This window comes from Carassius auratus, unplaced genomic scaffold (assembly GCF_003368295.1).
Source record: "Carassius auratus strain Wakin unplaced genomic scaffold, ASM336829v1 scaf_tig00214152, whole genome shotgun sequence".
Taxonomy (NCBI): Eukaryota; Metazoa; Chordata; class Actinopteri; order Cypriniformes; family Cyprinidae; genus Carassius; species Carassius auratus.
This window is the reverse complement of record NW_020527539.1, coordinates 26,049-48,949: the sequence shown is the minus strand read 5'-3', so window position 1 is coordinate 48,949 and position 22,901 is coordinate 26,049. Positions and strand designations below refer to the sequence as shown.

At 36.3% G+C, this 22,901-nt stretch overlaps 1 protein-coding gene across 2 annotated transcripts; it reads left to right on the top strand.

The window, feature by feature from the left end:
• The first annotated feature begins 4,348 nt into the window (after window positions 1–4,348).
• On the top strand, window positions 4,349–20,086 carry LOC113091267 (vitamin D-binding protein-like). Of its 2 annotated transcripts, none has more exons than XM_026256678.1 (12): window positions 4,349–4,509; window positions 4,789–4,858; window positions 5,144–5,276; window positions 9,130–9,341; window positions 11,785–11,917; window positions 14,466–14,554; window positions 15,292–15,418; window positions 16,070–16,272; window positions 18,290–18,422; window positions 19,443–19,492; window positions 19,658–19,769; window positions 19,917–20,086. In XM_026256678.1, the coding sequence occupies exons 1-12, from the start codon at window positions 4,446–4,448 to the stop codon at window positions 19,953–19,955; spliced, it is 1,365 nt and encodes a 454-aa protein (XP_026112463.1). In that variant the 5' UTR covers window positions 4,349–4,445; the 3' UTR covers window positions 19,956–20,086. The 2 variants fall into 2 exon arrangements, with proteins under 2 accessions (XP_026112463.1, XP_026112462.1); XM_026256677.1 differs by having other exon boundaries at window positions 19,443–19,528.
• Window positions 20,087–22,901: the final 2,815 nt, after the last annotated feature.

Below are 22,901 nucleotides of genomic sequence, written 5' to 3'. Positions count from 1 at the left end.
ACTCCTCCTAGAGAGTTCTTCAAATCAACACCAAATTTGGTATGCCTAATCTAAAGGCCTTTGCGATGTTAAATTGCGAAGATCTTGAGTTTTCGTTGAAGGGCGTGTCCGTGGCGGCCTGGCGAATTTCGATGATTCGCCATGAAAAATGAAGTTGCTATAACTCACACATACAATGTCCAATCTGCCCCAAACTTCACATGTTTGATGAGACTCCGAACCTGAACAGATTGACATGCCCATATTCAGTTATAGTCATAGCGCCACCTATTGGCAACAGGAAGTGACATATTTTACGCTGCGACGAACTACTCCTAGAAATTTTATGACATCAATGTCTTTTTTGTGGTCAGTCTAATCTAAAGGCCTGTACGATGTTCAGTTGTGAAGATCTTGAGTTTTCGTTAAAAGGCTTGTTCATGGCGCCGTCACGAAGTTCGATGTCTCGCCATGGGAATAAAAGATGTTATAACTCAGGCATAAAATGTCCGATCTTCCCCAAACTTCACATGTGTGATAAGAGTCCTGGCCTGAACAGATCTGCAGGCCAATATTCCACCGGGTGTGGCAGAATGGCTCTATAGCGCCACCTATACACTTTCAACGGAGTGCGCCTCAAGCTATGTTTCACGTACATGTACAAAAATTGGTACACGTATGTAACACTCCAATACCTACAAAAAAGTCTCTTGGTACGAAATCCGGATCCCAACAGGAAGTCGGTTATTTTGAATTTTCCCTTCAAAATTGGTGTTGTTTTTGCCATTTTCAGGGGTTGTACTTTAACGAACTCCTACTAGAGATTTATTCAGATCAACACCAAACTTGGTCAGTGCAATCTAAAGCCCTTTGCGATAGTAAATTGCGAAGGACTTGAGGTTTCGTTAAAGGGCGGGTCCATGGCGGCCTGACAAATTTCGATGTTTCGCCATGAAAAAGAAAGTTGCTGTAACTCAGACATACAATGTCCAATCTGCCCCAAACTTCACATGTTGGATGAGACTCTGAACATGAACAGATCTACATGCCAATATTCAGTTATAGTCATAGCGCCACCTATTGGCAACAGGAAGTTTCATATTTTACACTGCGACAAACTACTCCTAGAAATTTTATGACATCAATGTCTTTTTTGTGGTCAGTCTAATCTAAAGACCTGTGTGATGTTTAGTTGTGAAGATCCAGAGTTTTTGTTAAAAGGTGTGTCCATGGCGCCGTGATGAATTTCGATGTCTCGCCATTGGAATAAAAGATGTTATAACTCAGGCATAAAATGTCCGATCTTGCCCAAACTTCACTTGTGTGATAAGGGTCCTGTCCTAAACAGATCTAAAGGCCAATATTCCATCGAGTGTGGCAAAATGGCTCGATAGCGCCACCTATACACTTTCAACGGAGTGCGTATACACTTTAAACGGAGTGCGCCTCGAGCTATGTTTCACGTACATGTACAAAAATCGGTATACACATGTAACACACCAATATCTATGAAAAAGTCTCTTGGTACGAAATCCGAATTCCAACAGGAAGTCAGTTATTTAGAATTTTCTCTGCAAAATTAGTGTTGTTTTGGCCATTTTCAGGGGTTGTACTTTAACAAACTCCTCCTAGAGATTTATTCCGATCAACACCAAACTTTGTCAATGTAATCTAAAGCCTTTTACGATCTTAAATTGCGAAGATCTTGAGGTTTCGTTAAAGGGCGTGTCCATGGCGGCCTGGCAAATTTCGATGTTTCGCCATGAAATAGGATGTTGTTATAACTCAGGCATAAAATGTCCGATCTTGCCAAAACTTCACTTGTGTGATAAGCGTCCTGCCCTGAACACATCTGAAGGCCAATATTCCATTATAATGATAGTGCCACCTGCTGGCAACAGGAAGATTGGCACATATATGCAATAAACATTGATATATTCTACTTATATTTATGAGTTTAAACGCATATTTCTCACCGTTCACCTATTAACTAAAGCCACTCGCTGCCGGTGAGCCCGGGTGCGAGGGCCCGTTCATCGCTGCTTGCAGCTTTAATTTAGTATTATATTTGTTTTGTTTGTAACTGTTTGTAGCACTTTGGGTACTCATGAAATTACTATGTTCAGAACCTCGGAGTCATTCGCTCATTCACTATTGACTAGTGAATGCCATATAGTTATCAGAAGGCCATGAGAGAATTTAGTATTTAGACAATATTGTGCAGTATGACGTGAATGCAGTGACAGAAGACCTTTGAAATTCAATCTGACCGTTTGGAATAATGTGATGTACTGCAATGCATACGTGATCTGAACCAATGATTCAAAACAAAAGTGCCTGGTGAAATGATTTGTTTTTCTCTAATTATACAGACGACTGTTTGTGTTAGATCATAGATATTCACCAGACCAAAGTAGTACTGGTTGATCATCTATCACTATCTGGCACTGAACTCCATATGACCATGACCTCAGGAACTCTGTAAACAGTAGTCTGTACCGTATCAGTCAGTTGTGCTCAGTTCGGAGGTGCTCTTTAAGACTGATGAGAAGAACGGAGCTGGCCTTGCACTACACCAGACACCTAAAATCAATGCGGTCTACCTGTATTGTGAATCTAAAACTCCATTGGCCTATTAAAGTCTGGAAAATGGTGGAAGCTACAGTGTAGTAATGACCAGTGATTCAAAAGTAGAACAGACTCTCAGCCAAAGCAGATTTCATTGATTGTTTTGACTGAAACATCTATTGTGTTTTATTTTGAGAATGTGAACGGCGTGTGACAAAAGAATCTGATTTTATAACATACGGCTGAAAACAAAATGAACTAATAATGTACCTGTACCTTTTGGATTATTGGACCATAACAGGTCTGGAATGGGAGCTGTTGATCAATACTATTGATTCAACTCTGTCCATGGTGCAGCCTATAATCTCTGAAGCCATAGTTACTAAGAAATGGATCTTCAACCGTGAGCAGCACGTCGGTATTTGGGGACATTTGAGTAAAATTGAAATGGTCTGCCAAAGGGATCATTCTATTTGAGAAAGATGAAATTTGAAATATATTGGGTAGGTGTGAAGAAGAATCAAGAAGGTGAAACATCTGCAAAAGATGCTAAATAAAATTATCCAATTGACCTCAGAATAAACGTGGGTCTTGTCGAAAAAAAAAAGTTCTTTTTTGAAAACTGAAAATAATGAATTATGAATATTGTATATACAATTGTTCAATTTTGGGATTTAGAACTGAGCATACTGATCATTCCTCAGCATTTATTATGTTTCTATCAAGCCTTTGGCAGCAAAACCCTAAATTAAGAAAACTGGACAAATTAACCTGTTTTATCCTACCAGATGAAGAATGATGTATTCTCTTTTTCATTCTGATAAATTGCATTGACATTGAAATCTTTCATCTTTAATTTAATTTGTATTTTTTGCTTAATTATGTATTTGTTTAAGCTTCTCCTCTTCAATACCACACTTATAACTGTGAACTGTATATTTGCTCTTCCAGGTGACCTGAAAATGTTCCTCAACAGGTCATATATTTTACAGCTCTTTGTAGAAATTATAAGGCAGATACACTGTTATTCAAGGTTTGTTTCACATTTAGTTTCAAATTGCTTTTTTATAATATATTTGGTATATTCTGTAACTAACATGCTGTGTATTTCTTATGCTAGATCATTATTGCCTTTGTTGATCTCAGCAAAGGATTTTACTCAGTTCAACAATGGCAATAATGAGCCATCGGTCAATCAGTTGATTGCGACATTACCATCCACTAAAGGTCGGAGTCTTGAATATTCTACAGATTTTCTTTAGTTTTTTTATTTCATTTATGGTATATTTTATATGGTTATGTACTATGAATACATTTTGCATTTCTTGAATCTGATATAGTGTGGTAATTAATTAAAGATCAACATAAATTGCTAACCTAATATGCTGAGTCCACTGCAACTGTGAAGTGCACTTTCAGCTGGAACAGAATATCAGAGCATCTTTTGATATCTGCTAACCTTTCCTGTGTGAAGAACAAAAGGCTTTCTTCACATATCAAAGTGAACTCTAATAAAAATCATTTTTTTTCTAGGAGCTTTTGAGCCTACTTCTTAATGCCAGGCTCAAATCTGAAGTCATATCTGGAGTATTTTTAGATAAACTTTAATAACCAGATGTGAGGTTCTGAGTATAACCTTTAAAATGTTCACAAAGCCGTTCGTTGTAAGTTTGCATCACTCCTGTCAAAACAGTTGTAGTTTTAGTGACCAGCTGTCAATCCATGTCATGGGGTTTAAGTGAAAGCCAGAGTCTTGTTTGCATTTAAACATTTACATAACTGACTGTTTTCTGCTGAAGTTAATTTTTGACTATGCACACTTTTGTTTCTTTTAAAACTGCAATACAGAAGCAGTTTCTAATTTGAACTCACATTTGGTAAAACACCTGTGGTAAAATATGAGGAACACAGTTCTCATTTTAATTTCAGTTTTAATAGTACCAACTTTGCTGGCTGACAAAGGTAGGAAGAACAGACTTTGTTAAATGTAATGGTATTTTACAGGCTTTATTTACACATTGAAAAAAGGAAGGAGTAAGCCATTTATTTTGTTTGTTTAATGTAGAATCTTTCACTGAGGATTTTTGTTAATAGTGTCAAAGTAAAACACAATAGTAATATAAATTTTGTTAAAGACAGGTTGAGAAAAATGAATAAATGTTCTATGAAAGAAAAATCAATAGAAAGATTCAGCTATGTTGATTAATGCAGTTATTCTTTATAATATTGATATCTCTGCAGGCAAGAACTATGCCAAAGAAAATGTTTGCCAAGAGCTCAAAGCCATTGGAATCGAAAAGTTCAAAGAAATGTAAGTTTAAATGTAATTTCTTTTCTCGGAGGATTAACACAGTTCTAAGTCTCAAACACAGTTCATGGATATAAATGCACTGCTTCTTTACATGTGCAAAATATTTGGATCTCAAGATGAAGTTTATTAAAGTTAGTTTTAAAAGGTTTTCAATTTCAGTTTAATTCCATATCATTGTGTATTTTTTTTTTTTTACATACACTATCCCTGTGTTGTTTGATGCAATTAGTTGAGTTTCTCTGAGCATGCTTGCATAACTTCTTTTCACCTTTAATCCTCCCGCAGGGTCACTGTCCTCTACAGTCAAAAGTTCCCGAACGGCACATTCCAGGAGGTCAGTTGTGTGGCAGATGAAATGAGTAAGCTTGCAGAACAATGCTGCAAAGATGATGCAAGTCCTGACTGCTATGATAAAGGAGTAAGTGGTTGTCCTCTATGATGAAAACATGTTTTGTGGCTGAAAAGAATTAAGCAACAAGTCGAACTCATCCGAATGAATCCCATGTTTCAAATACAAATCCATTAGCTTATAGAGATAAAACTCTAAAGATTTTCATACAGTTCTCAGCTTAAAATCATTTTATTAACCCTGGGTTTACATATCATTTAAATTGAATGTTTGTGATTGTAAATGAGGGTTAGCACAGCTTTTAATGAAAACCTGCTGGAGAGAAAAAAAGCAGTGCTAACTGTGTCAGCTTCATGTAGAGGAAAGGCACACAAAGACAAAGGTCATCTACACAAAAGTTTAATTGAATCCAATAAGATGATAATCCATGAAGGCAACAGGAGCCCACAGCAAAACAACAACAAACACCAATACTGGACAAGAACTGAAAAGAACAGGGAGAACTTATACAAGAACTAAATGAGGGAACTAATCAGATAATAAACAAATACAGGTGAACTGAATAAACGAATGAAAGGATGACAGAAACTATGTCAAGTGAAACATCGTGAAACTAACCAGGGGCTGAAGAATCATTTAATTTATGCTGGTACACGCTGTAAAAGCATTTTTCCCCACTGACAAAAAAACTAAACAAAAAACTAGCAAAAATAATTGTGTATCCTGACAAAATATTTATTTTAAGCTACATAAATTACAATTATTTCATTATATTACAGTAGATGTTTTGCTAGTGACAGATTTTATATTTATTTTTTATTTATTTTTAAGTCTGAAAGGCATGAAATAGTGACAGGAAACATGTTAACTGCAGCTATTTGCCTTTGCTTTTGCATGCATCAGGAGACTTAAATCAGACAAAGTGGATGACATGCTCAGATGGACACACAATTAATAAAGCAGGTGGAAAGCTCTGTTTGCCCAATCAATGAAAAATGAAAATGCAAAAATATGCAAAAGTATTTTAACTGAATGGTGGACAGTATGACGTCTTGAAACCGGAATGTCCAGGATTAGTTGCTAACCCATGTGAGAAATTAAACGAGATAACCCAATAATTAAAATGGCCATATGTTATAATTAAATGTGTGAGAAGCCCATGTTAAATGCATGCAAGTGGTTTTTAAATCTAAAGGTCAAGTTTATTTATATAGCACTTTAAAAGCAACATGTGCTGACCAAGGTGCCGCACAGTCAATAAATGATAGCTAAAACCATTAAGACACTAAAAGCCACCATAGCTAAATTTAGGATATACAGGTGCATCTCAGTTAATTAGAATGTTGTGGAAAAGTTCATTTCAGTACTTCAATTAAAATTGTGAAACTCGTGTGTTAAATAAATTCAATGCACACAGATGAAGTAGATGACAGGAAGATGAACTCTTAAAAGTTAAAAGAACCAAAGACTTAAACTTTTTCAGTTGCACTGTGTGCACTGAATTTATTTAATACACAAGTTTGAATTTCATTACTTAAACGTTTCCACAGCATTCTAATTTATTGAGATGCACCTGTACACTTTGTATTGTGTCTGTTATTTCTGTGTTTTCGAAGCCTTGAGCTTAAAGCAGAACTGGAGCAGAATCACATGCTAAATTTAGCACAACATACCTTAAATAAACTCATGCCCCTTTTACTTTGAATGTTCAGGAGAAAGTTAACTTAATTACATCCCTAACTCAGACAGCAGCCTATCTTGTCTCAAGTCTTTCACCCTTGATGGTCTTCTCATTGATACGTTATGCTGTTTATTTTGCCTGACTGTATAAAGTTCATCTTGCAAAATCTCTCAGATTCGGTTTTCATCATCAGCTATAGCTCAGCTCATTTCATTACATTTTCATGGGTTCCTGTCATCAAGATTCTTATCATTCTGTAAGTACATCAGTGAATTGTTAGCCAGGCCATTGCAGTGGCTGTCAATGAAGAAGAAATAATCTATTTTTGGAGAAATCTAAAATTCTAGCTGGTATGAAAGCATGTTTAAATCTGAGCCGTATCACAGTTGGAAGCAATTGCTATGACATCTTGAGTTGTGGTACTTATGGGAGTTACGTGAGTTTAAATCTGCCTCATTTCCCGGTCTAATTGCTCCCTGCTTGTCCTTATTGATTATTGTCCTTTATATTCAATATCCTAAGTGGCAAAATGCCACTTTCTTGAAATGGTGAACTTGGAAACCATCATCTACAAAGGTGAGAATATATGAATTTGTGTGTGTGTGTGTGTGCTCTTGTTTTTGTGACATATCAGGACACAACTCAAGATGTATAATGATGTTTACAAGATGTATAATGACATGGGTATGACGCATGTATTACAAGGAGAGGGTGACTTATGAGGACATAACCCATGTCCCCATTTTTCAAAATGCTTATAAATCAAACAGAATGAGTTTTTTTTTTTTTTTTTTTTTTTGAGAAAGTAAAAACGCACAAAGTTTCCTGTTAGGGTTAGGGGTAGGGTTGGTGAAGAGCGATAGAATATACAGTTTCTACAGTATAAAAACCATTAAACCTATTGGATGTCCCCACTTTTTTTACAAAAACAAACGTGTGTGTGTGTGTGTATGTGTGTGTGTGTGTGTGTGTGTGTGTGTGTGTGTGTGTGTGTGTGCGTGTGTGTGTGTGTGTGTGTGTGTGTGTGTGTGTGTGTGTGTGTACAAATTTAAATGGTGGTTACAACCAATAAATGTGGTGCAATGTGCCCATGATGATCCTTGTCTAACACTGAAAATGACCATAGATCAATGGAAGACTGATGAATCACATTTTCTTTTAGATCAGGTAGACAAGGCAGTTATGCTCTGGGTAATATTCTGCTGGGAAAACTTGGGTCCTTTTATTTGTGTGGATGTTACTTTAAAACATACCACCTACAGACTGTTGCAGGTCACATATACCCCATCATGGTAGCATTGTTCACTGATGGCAGTGGTCTCTTTCAGCAAGATAATACCACACTTGTTCAGATGGAATTGTTCAGGTGTGTTTGAAGAATATGACAAAGAGTTCAAGGCGTTCCCATGGCCTCTATGGGACCAACAAATCCGATCTATAGAAGCCCCACCTCAAACTTGCACGATCTGCTGCTAATTTTTTGTTGCCAGATACAACAGGCAATGTATACATTAAACACTAATATGATGGGATACACAGTACGCACACCCAAGACCCTTACAGAGGATAAGTGGCTTAGAGAATGAATTTCTGTAGTATACTGTTGCTTAGATGCAGGCTTTACTCAAAGAAATAATCTCATGTAATTAATACAAGTTCAACTCTCCTTTAATATGTGCATGGGGATAATAACATGTATCCTGGCCGGAGGCAATTCCTGCTCAATTCTGGAAACGTTTCCATTGTCAGTTCCAGGCCCAATCCTCTGCACACTTCAATGCAAATGAATTACAGTGCATGTTAGTTGATGTGGGTACATAGTAACTCGCTGCTCCATTTATTGTATCTTTCATGTCATTAAAAAATAATTGCTTCAGCAGAATGTTCTCATCTGCTTCAGCTTGCTGATTGCTCACATTGCCTTTGCAATTCTAAACACAAGGACAGTTTCAATGGGCTTCAAACACTGCAGGCTTAAGCTTCACTGCACATATGATAGCCATTTCTGATGTATCTGATTGTCTCAGTGCCATTAAAGGAACATGAAGCCATGCAAAATTAAACTATTAAATGGAAAATAAATAAAATATTTCAATCAGGCCTACACCAGAGAAACAATGATATATTGATTTGTAATTAAACACATTTCATTTTACACATATAGACAACATTTTTCATTTTGTCAGTACTTTACTGTGTTGTGTGCTTGCTTTCCATTTACATAGTAACCTTTTTTCCCAGGCTACAGAGATCTCTGAAAAGTCATGCGGAAAGGACTCTCCATTCCCTAAACATCCAGGCATCGAGCAATGCTGCACACTTCAGGGGCAAGAGAGGAAACTTTGTCTGGCCTCACTACGGTACACTGCAGATGAGCTGGCATCCCTAACGGAGCCCACAAATGAAGAGATCTGCACAGAGTACACTAAAGACGAGAAGAACTTCACTGTCAGGTGAGATTTGTCCCACTTATCAAGTCCATGATGCTTCGGGCTCATTATAGGAAATAAAAACAGAAGAAATTAATGTAACATTCTTGTTCTCCTGCTGGTCGCTTTCATTTCTCATTCTCTTTAGGATAAACACATTGCTACTACCCAAATCGCTAAGTCTTCAGAAAGGCTCTATCCAGCCTTTTTGGTATAACTTTGTAGAAATTGTAGCTAAAAAAGAGTATATTAAAATATATTCCCTAAGGAAAAAACACAGTATACATTTTCTAAGTCATAGTTATTGAAAAGCCTTTTGTGCAAATTGGATCTGCAAATTTAGCATTTCCTTCCAAATACATTCATTAGTATGAAGTATCCCAATAAAATGAATTCAGAAAAAAAATCACTGGCTATTTAAATTGTCTGAATGGTCATGGTTTTTTCTAAACTGTTATAGCATGATTAGAGAAAGAAACTTATTTCCCATGTCATTCTAATGAATTATGATTACATCTCTCTGTTCTGAAAACTCTCTCGTGCTCTAGAGACTGAAACGCATTGCATCAAGAACCCGAAGCTTTCTTATTGTTCATCTGCTGTATTGCTTTTCAGCAAAAAGTTAGTTAAAGGAAATTCTGAGACCAGTTTTTCCTTTTTTATGATATATAAATACAAATATCTATGAATGCAAATTGTTTATCTTGACAACCTATTGTATGCCAGTCATTTGTGAGCCGATAGTCTTGATGACTTTCATAGATGTTTTTCTTCATCATTTTACTCTTAAGGGCACCATTTTGGATATCAAACACTTTTCAGGATTCATATAGAGTTATCTTAGATTAAGTTAAGCATTTCTTTAGCATATTGGTTACACTTTATTTAAAGGTGTCCTTGTTATAGTGTAATTGTATACAAATTAATTAACATGTACTATGTATTTCAAGGGTTTGGGTTTGGGTTTGTGTTATGGTTAATTGCATGTAATTATGCATGATTTATTTTTATTACTACAAATAGTACATGTAACGTGTAATAAGGGATATGTAAAATACCTTGGGGTAGGCTACACATTTTTTAAAATGTGTGGAATAGTTTTACAATGGGTCTGAAAGCATTAACATAAAGCATATAACATGAAGCAAAACCTAAAGGAAATGTTTGATGTTTGCTACCTGAGAGCTGTAAGTTTACACAAGGAAGTTTCCATACATTGGTACCAAATCGGAGCCAGAGGAATTCATAAACCTTCAAATTCTGGTGGTGCTTTTAGTGCGTCTTGGATATCTGTGAGCTGTAATAACCTACAGCGTAGTTTTAAATAATGTCAGTATGTTCTGTGTCTTCTTTCTCCATTGCTCTACTGGGAGTTAAATACCATTTGACCATGTGTAATTTATCCATGGAACTAGAAACAATAACACCTTATTTGTTGAAAATGCTTTGGGAAATCTCATCTCCTTTTTGCCTATGGAAAGACATTTGGGCTTAATAGGCAGGTGGAAGTGATAATTGCTTGTTGGGCTGGTTTGCCTCAGGGGAGGCCTCTTGGTCAGATCTTCTATTCAAAGTCAATTTAAGTAATAATACAATATTTTCTTTGGACTTTAATGGCATGCAGAAGGCCTTCGTCCTGAAACAAATTAAGTAAATAAAAAAAAATAAAAAATAAAAAATGGTCACTTCTTTCAAAGTGTTAATTGCTTTTTGGCTGTTATAGTCTCATCTGATTGTGGTTGAATTTGTAGAGGAGATAAGTGCCTGTTGTTGATTCAGTGAAGCAGATTTCTGTATAGTTAATAACTTTACATCAAAAGCTGTTTCAGTTGAGTTTAACAAAATGAACAAAACGTGTGTCCCTACAGCCCCATTTGACAGGTTTAGGTACATTTAAGAGTTCAAAACACTGAAGTAATCACAAAAAAATGGCAGATACATTGAATTAATCATGACATTTTGAAGTAGAAATACTATTTTATTTTGTGAACATAATTGTAAATCCAGTAATCTTTGTTAAAAAATGTTTTAAAGCTGATTTAAGCTTCATGAACAGCAGATGTGAGTCTGCCATCAGTAATTTTGTTTTGACAAACATCCACACAAATTGCCGAACCTGGTGTCTCACTTCTTTTCTTACCTTACTTCTCAAAAAAGATCTGCATAATGAAGCTAACTCAGTGTAGTCGATTCATCCTTGTTCCTGGGTTTCCATGTTTCTTGTTGCCATGCCTTGCCTTGTTTTTGACTATGGACTGTTTCTGGTTTTTGATTGTTTTGCTGCCTGCCCTGACCCTTTGCCTGTTTTGTGGTTTACTCAACACTCTTTGAATAAAGCCTGCATTTGCATCCTCAACTCCAGTAGTTACTAACAGAGGAACAGAATATCCTGTGACATCTGTGACTCATGTCTGAGGGCTTTGATTTACCATGTTGATGTCATAAGTCATTATTTTCTCTCCCTCAGGTATGTGTATGAGTTTGCCCGGAGGCACAGAAACATCCCAGCAGGCTTTGTTCTAAATGCTACTCAGAACCATGTGAGAATGGCAGAGAGATGTTGCCGCCCTGCTGTCAAAACCACTTGTTTCCTTCATGAGGTAGAGTTAACCACACTTTTCTTATTACATTTATTGGAAACCCTGGGATGGCATAATCTTAGTGAGATGGGTGATGTTGGGTGAACGAACTGAATGGTGATTATGGCCTACTCCAAATCTGTTATATTTGATAACTTTGTCTTTTGCAATCACATGCGCACACACACAGTAAGACGCTGCAATACATTCCATCTATAATAGCTGTTGTTCAGGTAAGACATCTTACAGGACTGTTATTATTAGATGTCACAGCTGAAGTAGCCGACACTGAAATGACAACGAATGCTGGTCGAAAAACAGCTAATTATAGAAATTTGCTGGGGTGTCCAGAAATGGCTCAGACATGAAAATGCATTTTCTGGTTTATTAGCACTACATAAGTCGCTGTTATATAAGGAAGACAGACTGACACCTGTCTTTTACCTCAGACCCCCTAAAAACTGTCATCTGTGATTTACATTTATAACTGTGATTAAGATTTAAACTTGCAACCTCTTATACTTATGCAAGAAATAAGTCTCTAAATAAATAAACAAACCACATGTGAAACAAAATACACAGCATTAGCTCATGCTTATATCGGGAGCCTGAAATCCTAGAACCAGCCCATTTAAAATAACAAATTAAATTAATATACCATACTATGCCTGTCGCAGTTTCATTTCCTTCCGCCTTGCCAAGGCACAGAGAGAATACGTTTAGGATGACTGGGGGCATCAACAATAAATGTAATTAGTTCAGATTCTAATGGCTCAATATAGACCTAATTGGTCTCACTTTATATTAGGTGGCCTTAACTACTATGTACTTGCAAAAAAAAATAAGTACAATGTACTTACTGTGTTCATATTGTATTGTAAAACACTTTTGCTGCTATTGAGGTGGGATAGGGGTAAGGTTAGGGAGAGGGATGTAATTACATGTCGTTTTTTTTAAATATAAGTACAATGTAAAAACATGTATGTACACAATAAGTACATTGTACTAAATTATTAATTAAAATGTAAGTACATAGTAGTTAAGGCCACTTAATATAAAGTGGGACCACCTAATTGTTTCTCTTCTGTTACATTTTTTTTTTTAAATCTCTCTCAAATATAAAACAAACTATATTAAAGAAAACATATTAAACTCCTGTCAGCCTGTGACTCTGGATTGTTGATCAGAATACTTTAGGCTATCAGCCGGTATAAATGTATTTTGAAGCTGGTCTTTAGTGTAAGATGCTGATTTACCCACCAGGCTTGTTGTACATGATCTCATTAATGATGCTAGCTATTTGTATGTAAAGTGCAAGGCTAATGTATTTTAAATGTATACTGACAAATTTAGTGACATAGGAATGTTTAAGTATGCCTAATATATACACAGTAACTTATAACTATAACAGAACTAACATGAAGACTAATTATTATTATTTTTTTTTTTTTTCAGCAGGAATGCATTCATTAAACCAAAATACACGATTTTTAAGCTGTCTAATTGAAGCTGATGAATAATAAAAAATAATGCACTTCCAAGAATAGGCCCTGATTGCTCTGTTGACTTAAAAACTACTTTTTCTACATAGTCCGAAATGTCATTTATTCTTATTTTCCCCAGCAATGTTCAGTTCCAAGTCAAAATACATGCAATACATTCCATCTATAATAGCTGTTGTTCAGGTAAGACATCTTACAGGACTGTTATTATTAGATGTCACAGCTGAAGTAGCCGACACTGAAATGAGAACGAATGCTGGATCGAAAAAAAAATCTAATTATAGATATTTGTTGTGGTGTCCAGAAATGGCTCAAACATGAAAAATGCATTGTCTGGTAAATTAGCACTATATAAGTCACTGTTATAAGGGAGACAGACTGTCAACTGTCTTTTACCTCAGACCCCCTAAAAAATGAGTCAAGTCATTAAGAGATAGACAGTCTGCTTGTATTTTGGATAATGGGATATTGCACACATTTCCTGTAGAAGTGTTATTGTTCCCCTCTTTGTTTCTATTCTTATATGTATTGTCTAAAAAGTGCATAAGTACCATATGCTGACATATAGAAGCTAAAGGGTGCTTTTCCAGACTGTAATGGGACTAATAATCATCATTGTGTATTGTGTGTCTGCTTTTGGCATCAGTTTGCCTGAAGGCTCTTGCGCGGTCTATTGTGAGGAACAAACAGGATTCCAAGATATTATTCTCAAAACAAAACCTTTGATGGCAGACTCACATCTACTGATCGTCTGCTGCCCACACTGCTTTAAAAAGCTACTAATTAAATTGCTTTATTTCAGTTGCTGTGGGGGAAGCATGCATTTTGTCTAGTTTTGTCTAGCAATTTGAAAAAAAAAAGAGAGCAGAAATATGAAATGGAATGAAATGATTTTGAGGAGAAGGGTGATTCATATAATGATATCTTTCAAATCAGTTCGATTCAGTTTCATTTATGTAGGGCGAAACCCTAATAATGATCCAAATTATGATGATTATTACAATCAGTGGAGTTGGTGGAGTTGAATTTATTAGTATAATATCTTTACAAATCCTGTCTGTTTACAGAGACTCCAGATGCGAAGCTCTAACATTTTTCTGAGGTTTCTCTCCAGTGTTTGCAACAACCAAGTAAATCTGAAATCCTTCAAATATGGGTAAATATGCCATGACTCGCACAGATTCATCACACCATCATAGGAACAGTTTAGCAAAAATCGAAATTCTGTTATCATCTACTCATCCTCATGCTGTTTCTAACTAGTACTGTTGTTATTTTTTCATACACATCGATATTCATATATCTTTATTTGTATATTTTCTAAAGAATCCTGTAGAGCCAGGGTTGTCAATTCCGCAGTCTACAGGTTAAAGCTTTGATATACTGCATAAATTGAATTTTGATTGAAATAATTGGTCACTTTATTTTAAGGTGCAATTGTTACAGTGTAAATATACATATTTCTGTGTAATTGTACTGAGTAATATCAATTACTTTCAATGGGTTAAGAGTTTGGTCTGGGTTGTTGCATGCAATCATGCATAATTTACTTTAATTATTACAGTAAGTACATGTCACGTGCAAGGACACTGACACTGTAAAATAAAGTGTAACCAAAAATTTGATTCCAACCCATTTATGTTCTAACTGTAAAACTGTGCAAGATGAATAAGAGACTTCGGGGATGGAACTGAAGAACTGAAGCCTGTGTGTAGACATGAATTACAAAGACTAAGAAGGAGAAGAGTAAGATTAGAACAAGATCTTTAAACTGTATATAGTTAAGTTTCAAATAGTTAACTGTTTAGTTTCCTATGGGCCAACATGAAATGTATAAAATACATACTATGCACTTACGTTGCCTTACATATGTAAATTATGTCATGTTTGTAGGTTGTCTGCATATTATGGAAATCTCCTCGGACTGTCCTTTGAAGAGGCATCAGCCCTGTCCAGCCGTTTCCACTCTGGGCTCGAAAAATGCTGTTTAAAGCCCCAACCTGAGTGTATGATTGAAGAGGTGAGGAGAGCGGTCAGAGGAGGGGGTGAGCTGCCCAATACTGTGCTCAACAAATCACAATGAGCAGCACAAAGGTTCAGATCTCTCTTGGGACAATTCTTTTGACCAGTTTCCCTTCTGGTTGTGGAATTTCTTGTTCCAACTCAGAAGATATCTGATGATATGACAAACAAAAACAATGTGCTTATCCTTAGTACTGGAAGACATAATACTCACCGAATATATATATATATATATATATATATATATATATATATATATATATATATATATATATATATATATATATATATATATATATATATATATATATATATATATATATATATATATATATTTTCTTTTTCAGTGGTTCTGAATTTGGCTGTACCTTACCTTAATACCAGCAACCACATAATTATTTTAATCAAAACTGCTGTTCCTGTTCAGTTCAATTTTTATCATTATTATTTGTGCCATTTAGGCTGAATTATTTAAGTGGAGTGGTTTTATCAAAATACCAAGAAAAGGGAATGATGGGAGGTGATTATTCTAACTTTTAAAGATAAAAAGTACATGGAATGGAAATTTTGAAAGCTCTCCGATGTCATTTATTTTGCCATGAAAGTCATTAGAACAGCCTGATTAATTGCTCTTTTCTCTTCGTAATAGCTAACAAGCTTTCAGAAAGATCTCTGTGGTGAATCCAAACTGCATTCCATGTCTGAGGATTTCCAGAAGTGCTGCAAGAAACCTGCCCTGGACACCCTGGTCTGCGTGGATGACTTGAAAAGGCAACCCCGTCAGTTTCCAGATGTAGCCAGTCCTGTTTCATCTAAGCTCTGTGAGGAAGCTCAGCCACACGGGATTGACAGGTGCTCATTTAATATTCAGCCAATATTTGGAGTTTGGGAATCCGTGTGTGTCCAAAAGCAAAGGTCAACCGGAAAACAGATTCCTGCTGTTAGCCATGCAGCTCATTTCATTATTATGTGCAAAGATCACGTGTTTTGTTTGAGGAAGACCTTGCAATAATATTTTGATCTGTCTTGCATAATGTGATGTAAACTGAATATTGTGCATTCACCATGACCCTCTATACATGGGAATAGTCCCGGTCCACACACAACGGAGAGCATTCTTCTTGATTTTGATCTTTAGTTAGTCTCTTAAAGCGCAAAAGTGCACATAATCATGAATTATTCATAGTGTGGCTCTGAATTTGTGGATATTATCAAAATGTCTCTCTGAATGCTTAGAAATGAGCAAAAATAGCTTCAGATTTATGCTTAATTTGCATTATGATCAGCTACTGGAGCTCAGAATGCCTCTTGTGATCTATTTTCAAAACACTTATCTATGTAGGCTGCAAGAAGCACCTGAAATCTAGTCTTAACCGTGCATCAAAATGAGTTCACTTTCTCGCCTGATCCTAAAATGAATTGATCTATTTTAGTTTTCAAAAGATAAAGATAGGTTGATGTGGATAGAGTTGATGTGGAGGAGACTTTTCTTATATATTTCCACAACTAATAGGGTCAAATTACTTTCATGTTAAAACAGATCAGATTTATTTCAATTTGCATTGCACACTTACAATCATTTTCCTGAGCCCCAACCATTAGAACAGATTACACTCTAAGACTTATTTTTTTCCCATGATGGCCAGCTTCAATCGAATGTTCTCTGATCATGCCTTTCTCATTTAGTGAGAATGTAGCCAGAATGCACTGTGCATGCTGTGCTGAATGAGGCATATGAAGTTACTTGTGTGCCTGGGTGGACAAGAATGAATGAACTCTTGCTGAGGGGCAGACAGCCGTGCACAGAAGCCTATGTTTAATTTATCTTAAACTGTAATTAGATGAGCCACTCGACACAGAATTTGAACGTGTTCTGCTGAGTTTACCTCAGGCCCTGTGTTATTAAAGGTGACATTTTCACAGGGTTTCGGGGCGCTAATATCAGGTCATTTGTTGTAGCTTCTGTGTGTATGCAAGTGTAATTGATGTGAGACAGGGTGCGCTGTCAAAAATTTGAGAGAAGTTTTCAAGTGAGTTACAGAAGTTTTCATTAATATTAAAATAAAGTATACTTAAAAGCATATAAACTCTTATTCCTCAGTCATAACACTGCCCAACTCTACCCTCTAGTGGTGGAGTATACAACTTTAAATTCTTCGTTTTTGTATTAATACATTATTTTGAGCGTAACAGTGTGTGAAAGGAACTAATGCCACCAAAATTGTTTTAATAAAGCACAAAAACACAAACTATTATTTTATAGTTTAACTATAATAACTAGTATAATGTTTTGTAAAATGTTTTGGAATGAAGTCAGGTTAAATGTGTTAGTTGGGAACGGTCCTTTCCTGGAAAGACCAGTTTAAACTGTGTTAGAAATAGTATTTATGATCTAAAGATAGCATGTTGTCTGCAGTGCATACTACTCATTATTAGACTAAAAACATAGCAAATAATTCAAATACTAACCTGAAAATATTGATTTTGAATTGTTTTTTTCTTTATCCACCCATTTAGTGTGAAGTATAAACCTGAAAAGAAACATTTCAAATCAACTCAGATTTGAAATTCAGCACTGTAATAAATATTGATATATAGATCTAAATAAAGACACATAGAAGTAACACCAGACAGAAACCTCTAATGGACGACAGTTTGAAAACACTTCGAGGTCTTGCAGCCTTCTGCTGGTGGGCTGAACATCTCTGCTCATGGCCTGCCCTCAGAACTTGCATTTATAGTAGAGGCCACGAGAAAGGAACAGTCTCGTGATGTATGACACAGCAGATGAATTACAAAATAGCATGGATCCAGAAGTCAATGTATAGAATGAAATCCAAAGCGTGTTTATATGTGTGTGTGTTTCTAGATACTTGTTTCTAACTGGAGTGAATCATGCCTTCATTTCTCTCCCTGTGCTGACGACCGTTCTCGATCGAATCAAGAACACAGTAACGGCCTGCTGCTCGTCTGCTGAAATCACAAAGTGTTTAACAGAGCAGGTGAGATGACGCTATTCCTCCTGAGACTGACATGATCTACTAGTCTCTGGTTCGTGACAGGAGATCTTTGTTTCATTACAGGTAGATTTGAAACCACATGTTCTGTGCTCAGCAGCACGTTTTTGGTTCTTTGAAATTACACAACCAGGCCGTTCTTTAGATTTCAAGGGTTTTTTTTTTTGTTTGTTTTTTTTTTTGTGCCAGTAAGATAGCTCAAACCCCTGCGGGGACTTATTGTGAGAGGCTGCGATCTCTTCGATGCATGTCTAGATCATCTACAGCACAATGCCTCTCTGAGTGACTTCATTTTGCTGTGAAGCCTCATATTGGTTTTCATAGAAGGATCGTATTGTTTGAAGCTCTCATCAGAGCTGAAATGTTATGCTGATGGATGGCCAATAATACAAGCTGAAATCGCACTGAGGTGAGGTAGACAGTAATGCATAAAGATGCTTGAGAAAAATAACCTAGATGAAATCCTATTTTAACGCTGGAACTGGAGCTCTATGAGAACTACTTTCTCCTGCTTGACAATGTCAGAATCTCACAGGTAACCTGATCTAAAGCATGTCGCTGGCTGCTTAATTTAGCCTTTCAGTTTTCCCTCGCAGATCCTCCAATTATCTGCTCGCTCGCTGTTTTTCCACATACAGTAATTGGCGAAGTGCAACGAGTTGCTGGTGAGAGCATCTAACTGAAGGGCGCAACTGCATCTGTATCCAGAGATTGAACGCACATCATTAGCACGCAAAAAATGAAGCTTAATCACCAATTGAGAGTGTGTTGGGAGATCTCAATTAATTTAGAACGACAGGGCGCTCTTTGTACTCGCTGGGATCTATCCAAGCCCGAACTGTCATAACAACGACACAGTACTCTCATCTTCTCTCCAGCTGCAGGACTTTGAACATTGACAAGGAAAATACATAGTCATTTTTGATATTAAGGATTGGATTAATGGTCAAACTGATCAAACTTTTTCTTTTTTTCTTTCTCTCTCTCTCAACTTTGTTTAAACAGGAGAGTAAATTGAAAAAGACTCTATCCAAGTTGGATGACACTTGCTCAAGGTATTTCAAACTGGACCTGTCCGTGTTCAAAACTCTGTAAGTCACAGTCAGACTAGACAACAACACCGCCAGTACATGTGATTTAACAACAGGGCATTTGAAAGGAAAGGAGCTGGTTGTAGTTCAGTGGGACACTCTTCATCGTCAATGCTTCATTTCCTGCAGGATACAGAAGGAGGTGCAGGGGGAGGGAGGGGAGAAGCGGACACAAGCATGGCTGGACTTGGCCATATCCTGCTGTTCTCAGCGCTCCCCGGCACAACTCTGTCAAAAGCTGGTGAGCACACACACACTTATCATTGACTTTTGAAAAGTTTTAGCCATTGTACATTTCGCAGTGTAATAGCTGCAACAATTATTATTATAGATAGATTGACTTAGTTATTAAATCAGGTTTAATTCAAACTCATGTTTACTTTTTCAGACAGAGGATGTTATTAAGTATGAAGACAGCACTGTTTAAAGACTCTGAGCGCCAGCAATCATATTGGATGAAGAGATCTTCTAAATTCCCTCTCTAATAGTAAATGTCATCCCTCTCGCCATCTGGGATGTTTTATTCTCTTTAAATAAAATTCCCACTTACTTCAAAGAGTTAGTTTGTTGTTCTCTGTTCACTTTGCTCTTTTAGCTCATGAGGCTTGTGGCATTTGCAGTGTGATTGTATTAGGCTTCTGTATGAATAACCTTTACTGTGGACTACAGCGTCTACGATAAGATGATTTCTGTTGTTGCTAAGGTGTTTCATCACACATCGGAAGACTCTTCAAGTTTGCATTGGTCTCATGTATGTTTAAAAAAAAAATCTTAGCAAAGCGACTGAAAAGGAACGTGTGAACGAATGTGGTTTATTGTTGTGCTTCAGTTGATTTCAATACATTATAAGCTTAAAAAAAAGAAAGAAAAGTGTAAAAAGTAGAATTTAAGTTATTGTTGGTGCTGTGGAATTATCTGAGAAACTGAATTTTTCTGGTTTAAGATAAGATACACAAGTTAAATTAAAATCACTTTGTGAAGATGGGTTTTAGATTTCCTTTATACATTTCACTGGCAGTCAGAAAAATCTAAAGCACTCCGTGGCAGGAAGTAAAACACAAAGCACCATCAGGATGACGTTCACACATATGAGTGACTATAAAGGTGAAATGCACACTTTTTAAATACGAAACAATGCACACTGAATGAATGATGCATTTATATAACTCTTTATTGTGATTTGATGTACACTCAAAGCACTACATGTGGTGGTGGTTGGGGTGGCAGGGGGGTCTCTCCTCAAACATCAGTAGTGTGCAGCATCCACTTGGATGATGTGATGGCTGCCACAGGACCACGGCTGCAGTGCACTCACCACACACCAGCTACAGCTGGAGAGGAGAGAGAGTCATAGAGCCAATCAAGTGGATGGGGATTATTAGGAGGCCATGACTGACAAAGACCAGGGGCACGATTTGGCCTGGACACTGATTAACTGTATTATTCAACAGTCCAAATCCATCAAACACAGGCTTCCATTGAGTTATAAAATCACTCTTTCTGAACGTTTTTGGAACATTTAAAATATCTACATTTTTTTAATGTATTACAATTCATTTTCCCGGTTTTGCGAATGTTAAGGGAACATTACAGGTTATTATTTTGCAAACATTATGGGAACATTAATTTTGAATGTTCTCTGAACATTTTGAAACAAGTAGTAACATTTTAAAAAAAAACATATGAATATGCAACTAAAACTTTTTTTTTAAATATACATTAAATATAACTTTTAATCAACTTTCTATTAAAGCATACTGGAAGAACTTTTGTTGTTTGAGAGCACCTTCCCAGAAAGTTTCCCAGAAATTCGGAGAATGTTCCATTAGCTGGGCCCGCAGAGATTAAGATGGAAACTTCACAATCTCTGTATCTTTCATTGTCAATGAAGGCTTTTCCAGCTGTAGTTTGAACATGGAGCTTTCTCTAATCAGGCTGCTCTACCAACACAGACGCAGACTTCAACTTCAGTAGGTTCCCAATTAAAACCGCTGTAAAAAAACTGTTTAACTGTGTTCCAGTGAATTTGAAGTGCTGTTGGGTCTTTTGGATTCAATTAAAGTAGTTTTTATATTGAGTTCATGCGTGCAGCTTAATGCTGAGGTGTTATGCATCAATTTTAAATGTTTCTGTTGGTGATGTACTGTGAATGGGGGATTCTGGGTAATGAGTGAAAACACCACAAATGATCTAGAATAGATGTTTTTAGGCCCTAAAACATGTTCCTTCTGTACTAAGATGGTAACATGATCAAAACAGAACAGACAGTCTATCTATAAACTTGTGGCCGTCTGCTACAGCTGTCTGGATCACGTCTAATGCAGCAGAACGAAAGAATGATGAAAGGCCAAGATGTACTGAATTTCAGCTGGACAAAAGCACCAGGACTCTAAATCTAAATGGACTATGTTAGTTTAACTTAACTTGAAAAGAACTGAAAATTCTATGATATTTGAGCATGCATTCAATTTAAAATGTATATAAAACAGAGAAGGTCTGAGTGTGTACATTTGCTTCGGAATGTCTAAAGTCTTAAAATACGCAGACATTCGTTTTCTCCCGTAAATTGAAAAGAAACTGGCAAACGTCTAATTATCCTGCATTTAGTTTGTCATGGGCAGCCTGACAGTGTTCCTGATGTAGAAAGGTTTTAATGTGTCACATTATGCTGTTTTAATGCTAATGCTTTTTGAAAGGCTTGGAAAGTGATATTAATAGAAAGGAGCATTAGGGGAAAGATTTACGTGTGCCTGCATGCAATTTGAAACTGCTTGAAAATTGGACATCAAACATTTGAAAATCTTTTTTTCCTCTCTTCTCACAAACATCTTTCGATCTCTTCCTAAAATATCTATTTGGCTGGCAAATTGTAGCCTTCCTCTCAAGACTAGACCACTGAAATACTATTTGCACCTTTTTGTCTTTTTTTTTTTTTAAATGTCTCAAAAAGAATGCACTTGATATTCTACAATTAGTAAATGAGCTGTTAAAGTGCATGTCATGGGAACTGTATTTATGAGGGGCAGTGTTAATTGTAAACACTAGATGGCGATGTTGTGCCATCTTCAGTGAACAGCTAACACTTGAGACACGGCTGTTTTAATGCAAGATCATAAATTATTAATAGATGTCTCAACGTGTCAGAAAACCGCCTAAAGATCGTTTTTGGTCCCCAAATATATTATTATTATACAACTAGATTTACTTTTATTGGATACTGATGCAGCAGTATAATTTGTGTGAAAATAAATTGTAAAGTAAATTTGATTTAAAATGGTTTGAATAAAGAGTGTTTATATAAAGCAAATGAGCCACATTTGGGGCTACATTGGAGAAACCACAATAAAGTGAGTTGTTCACATTATGCATAGAT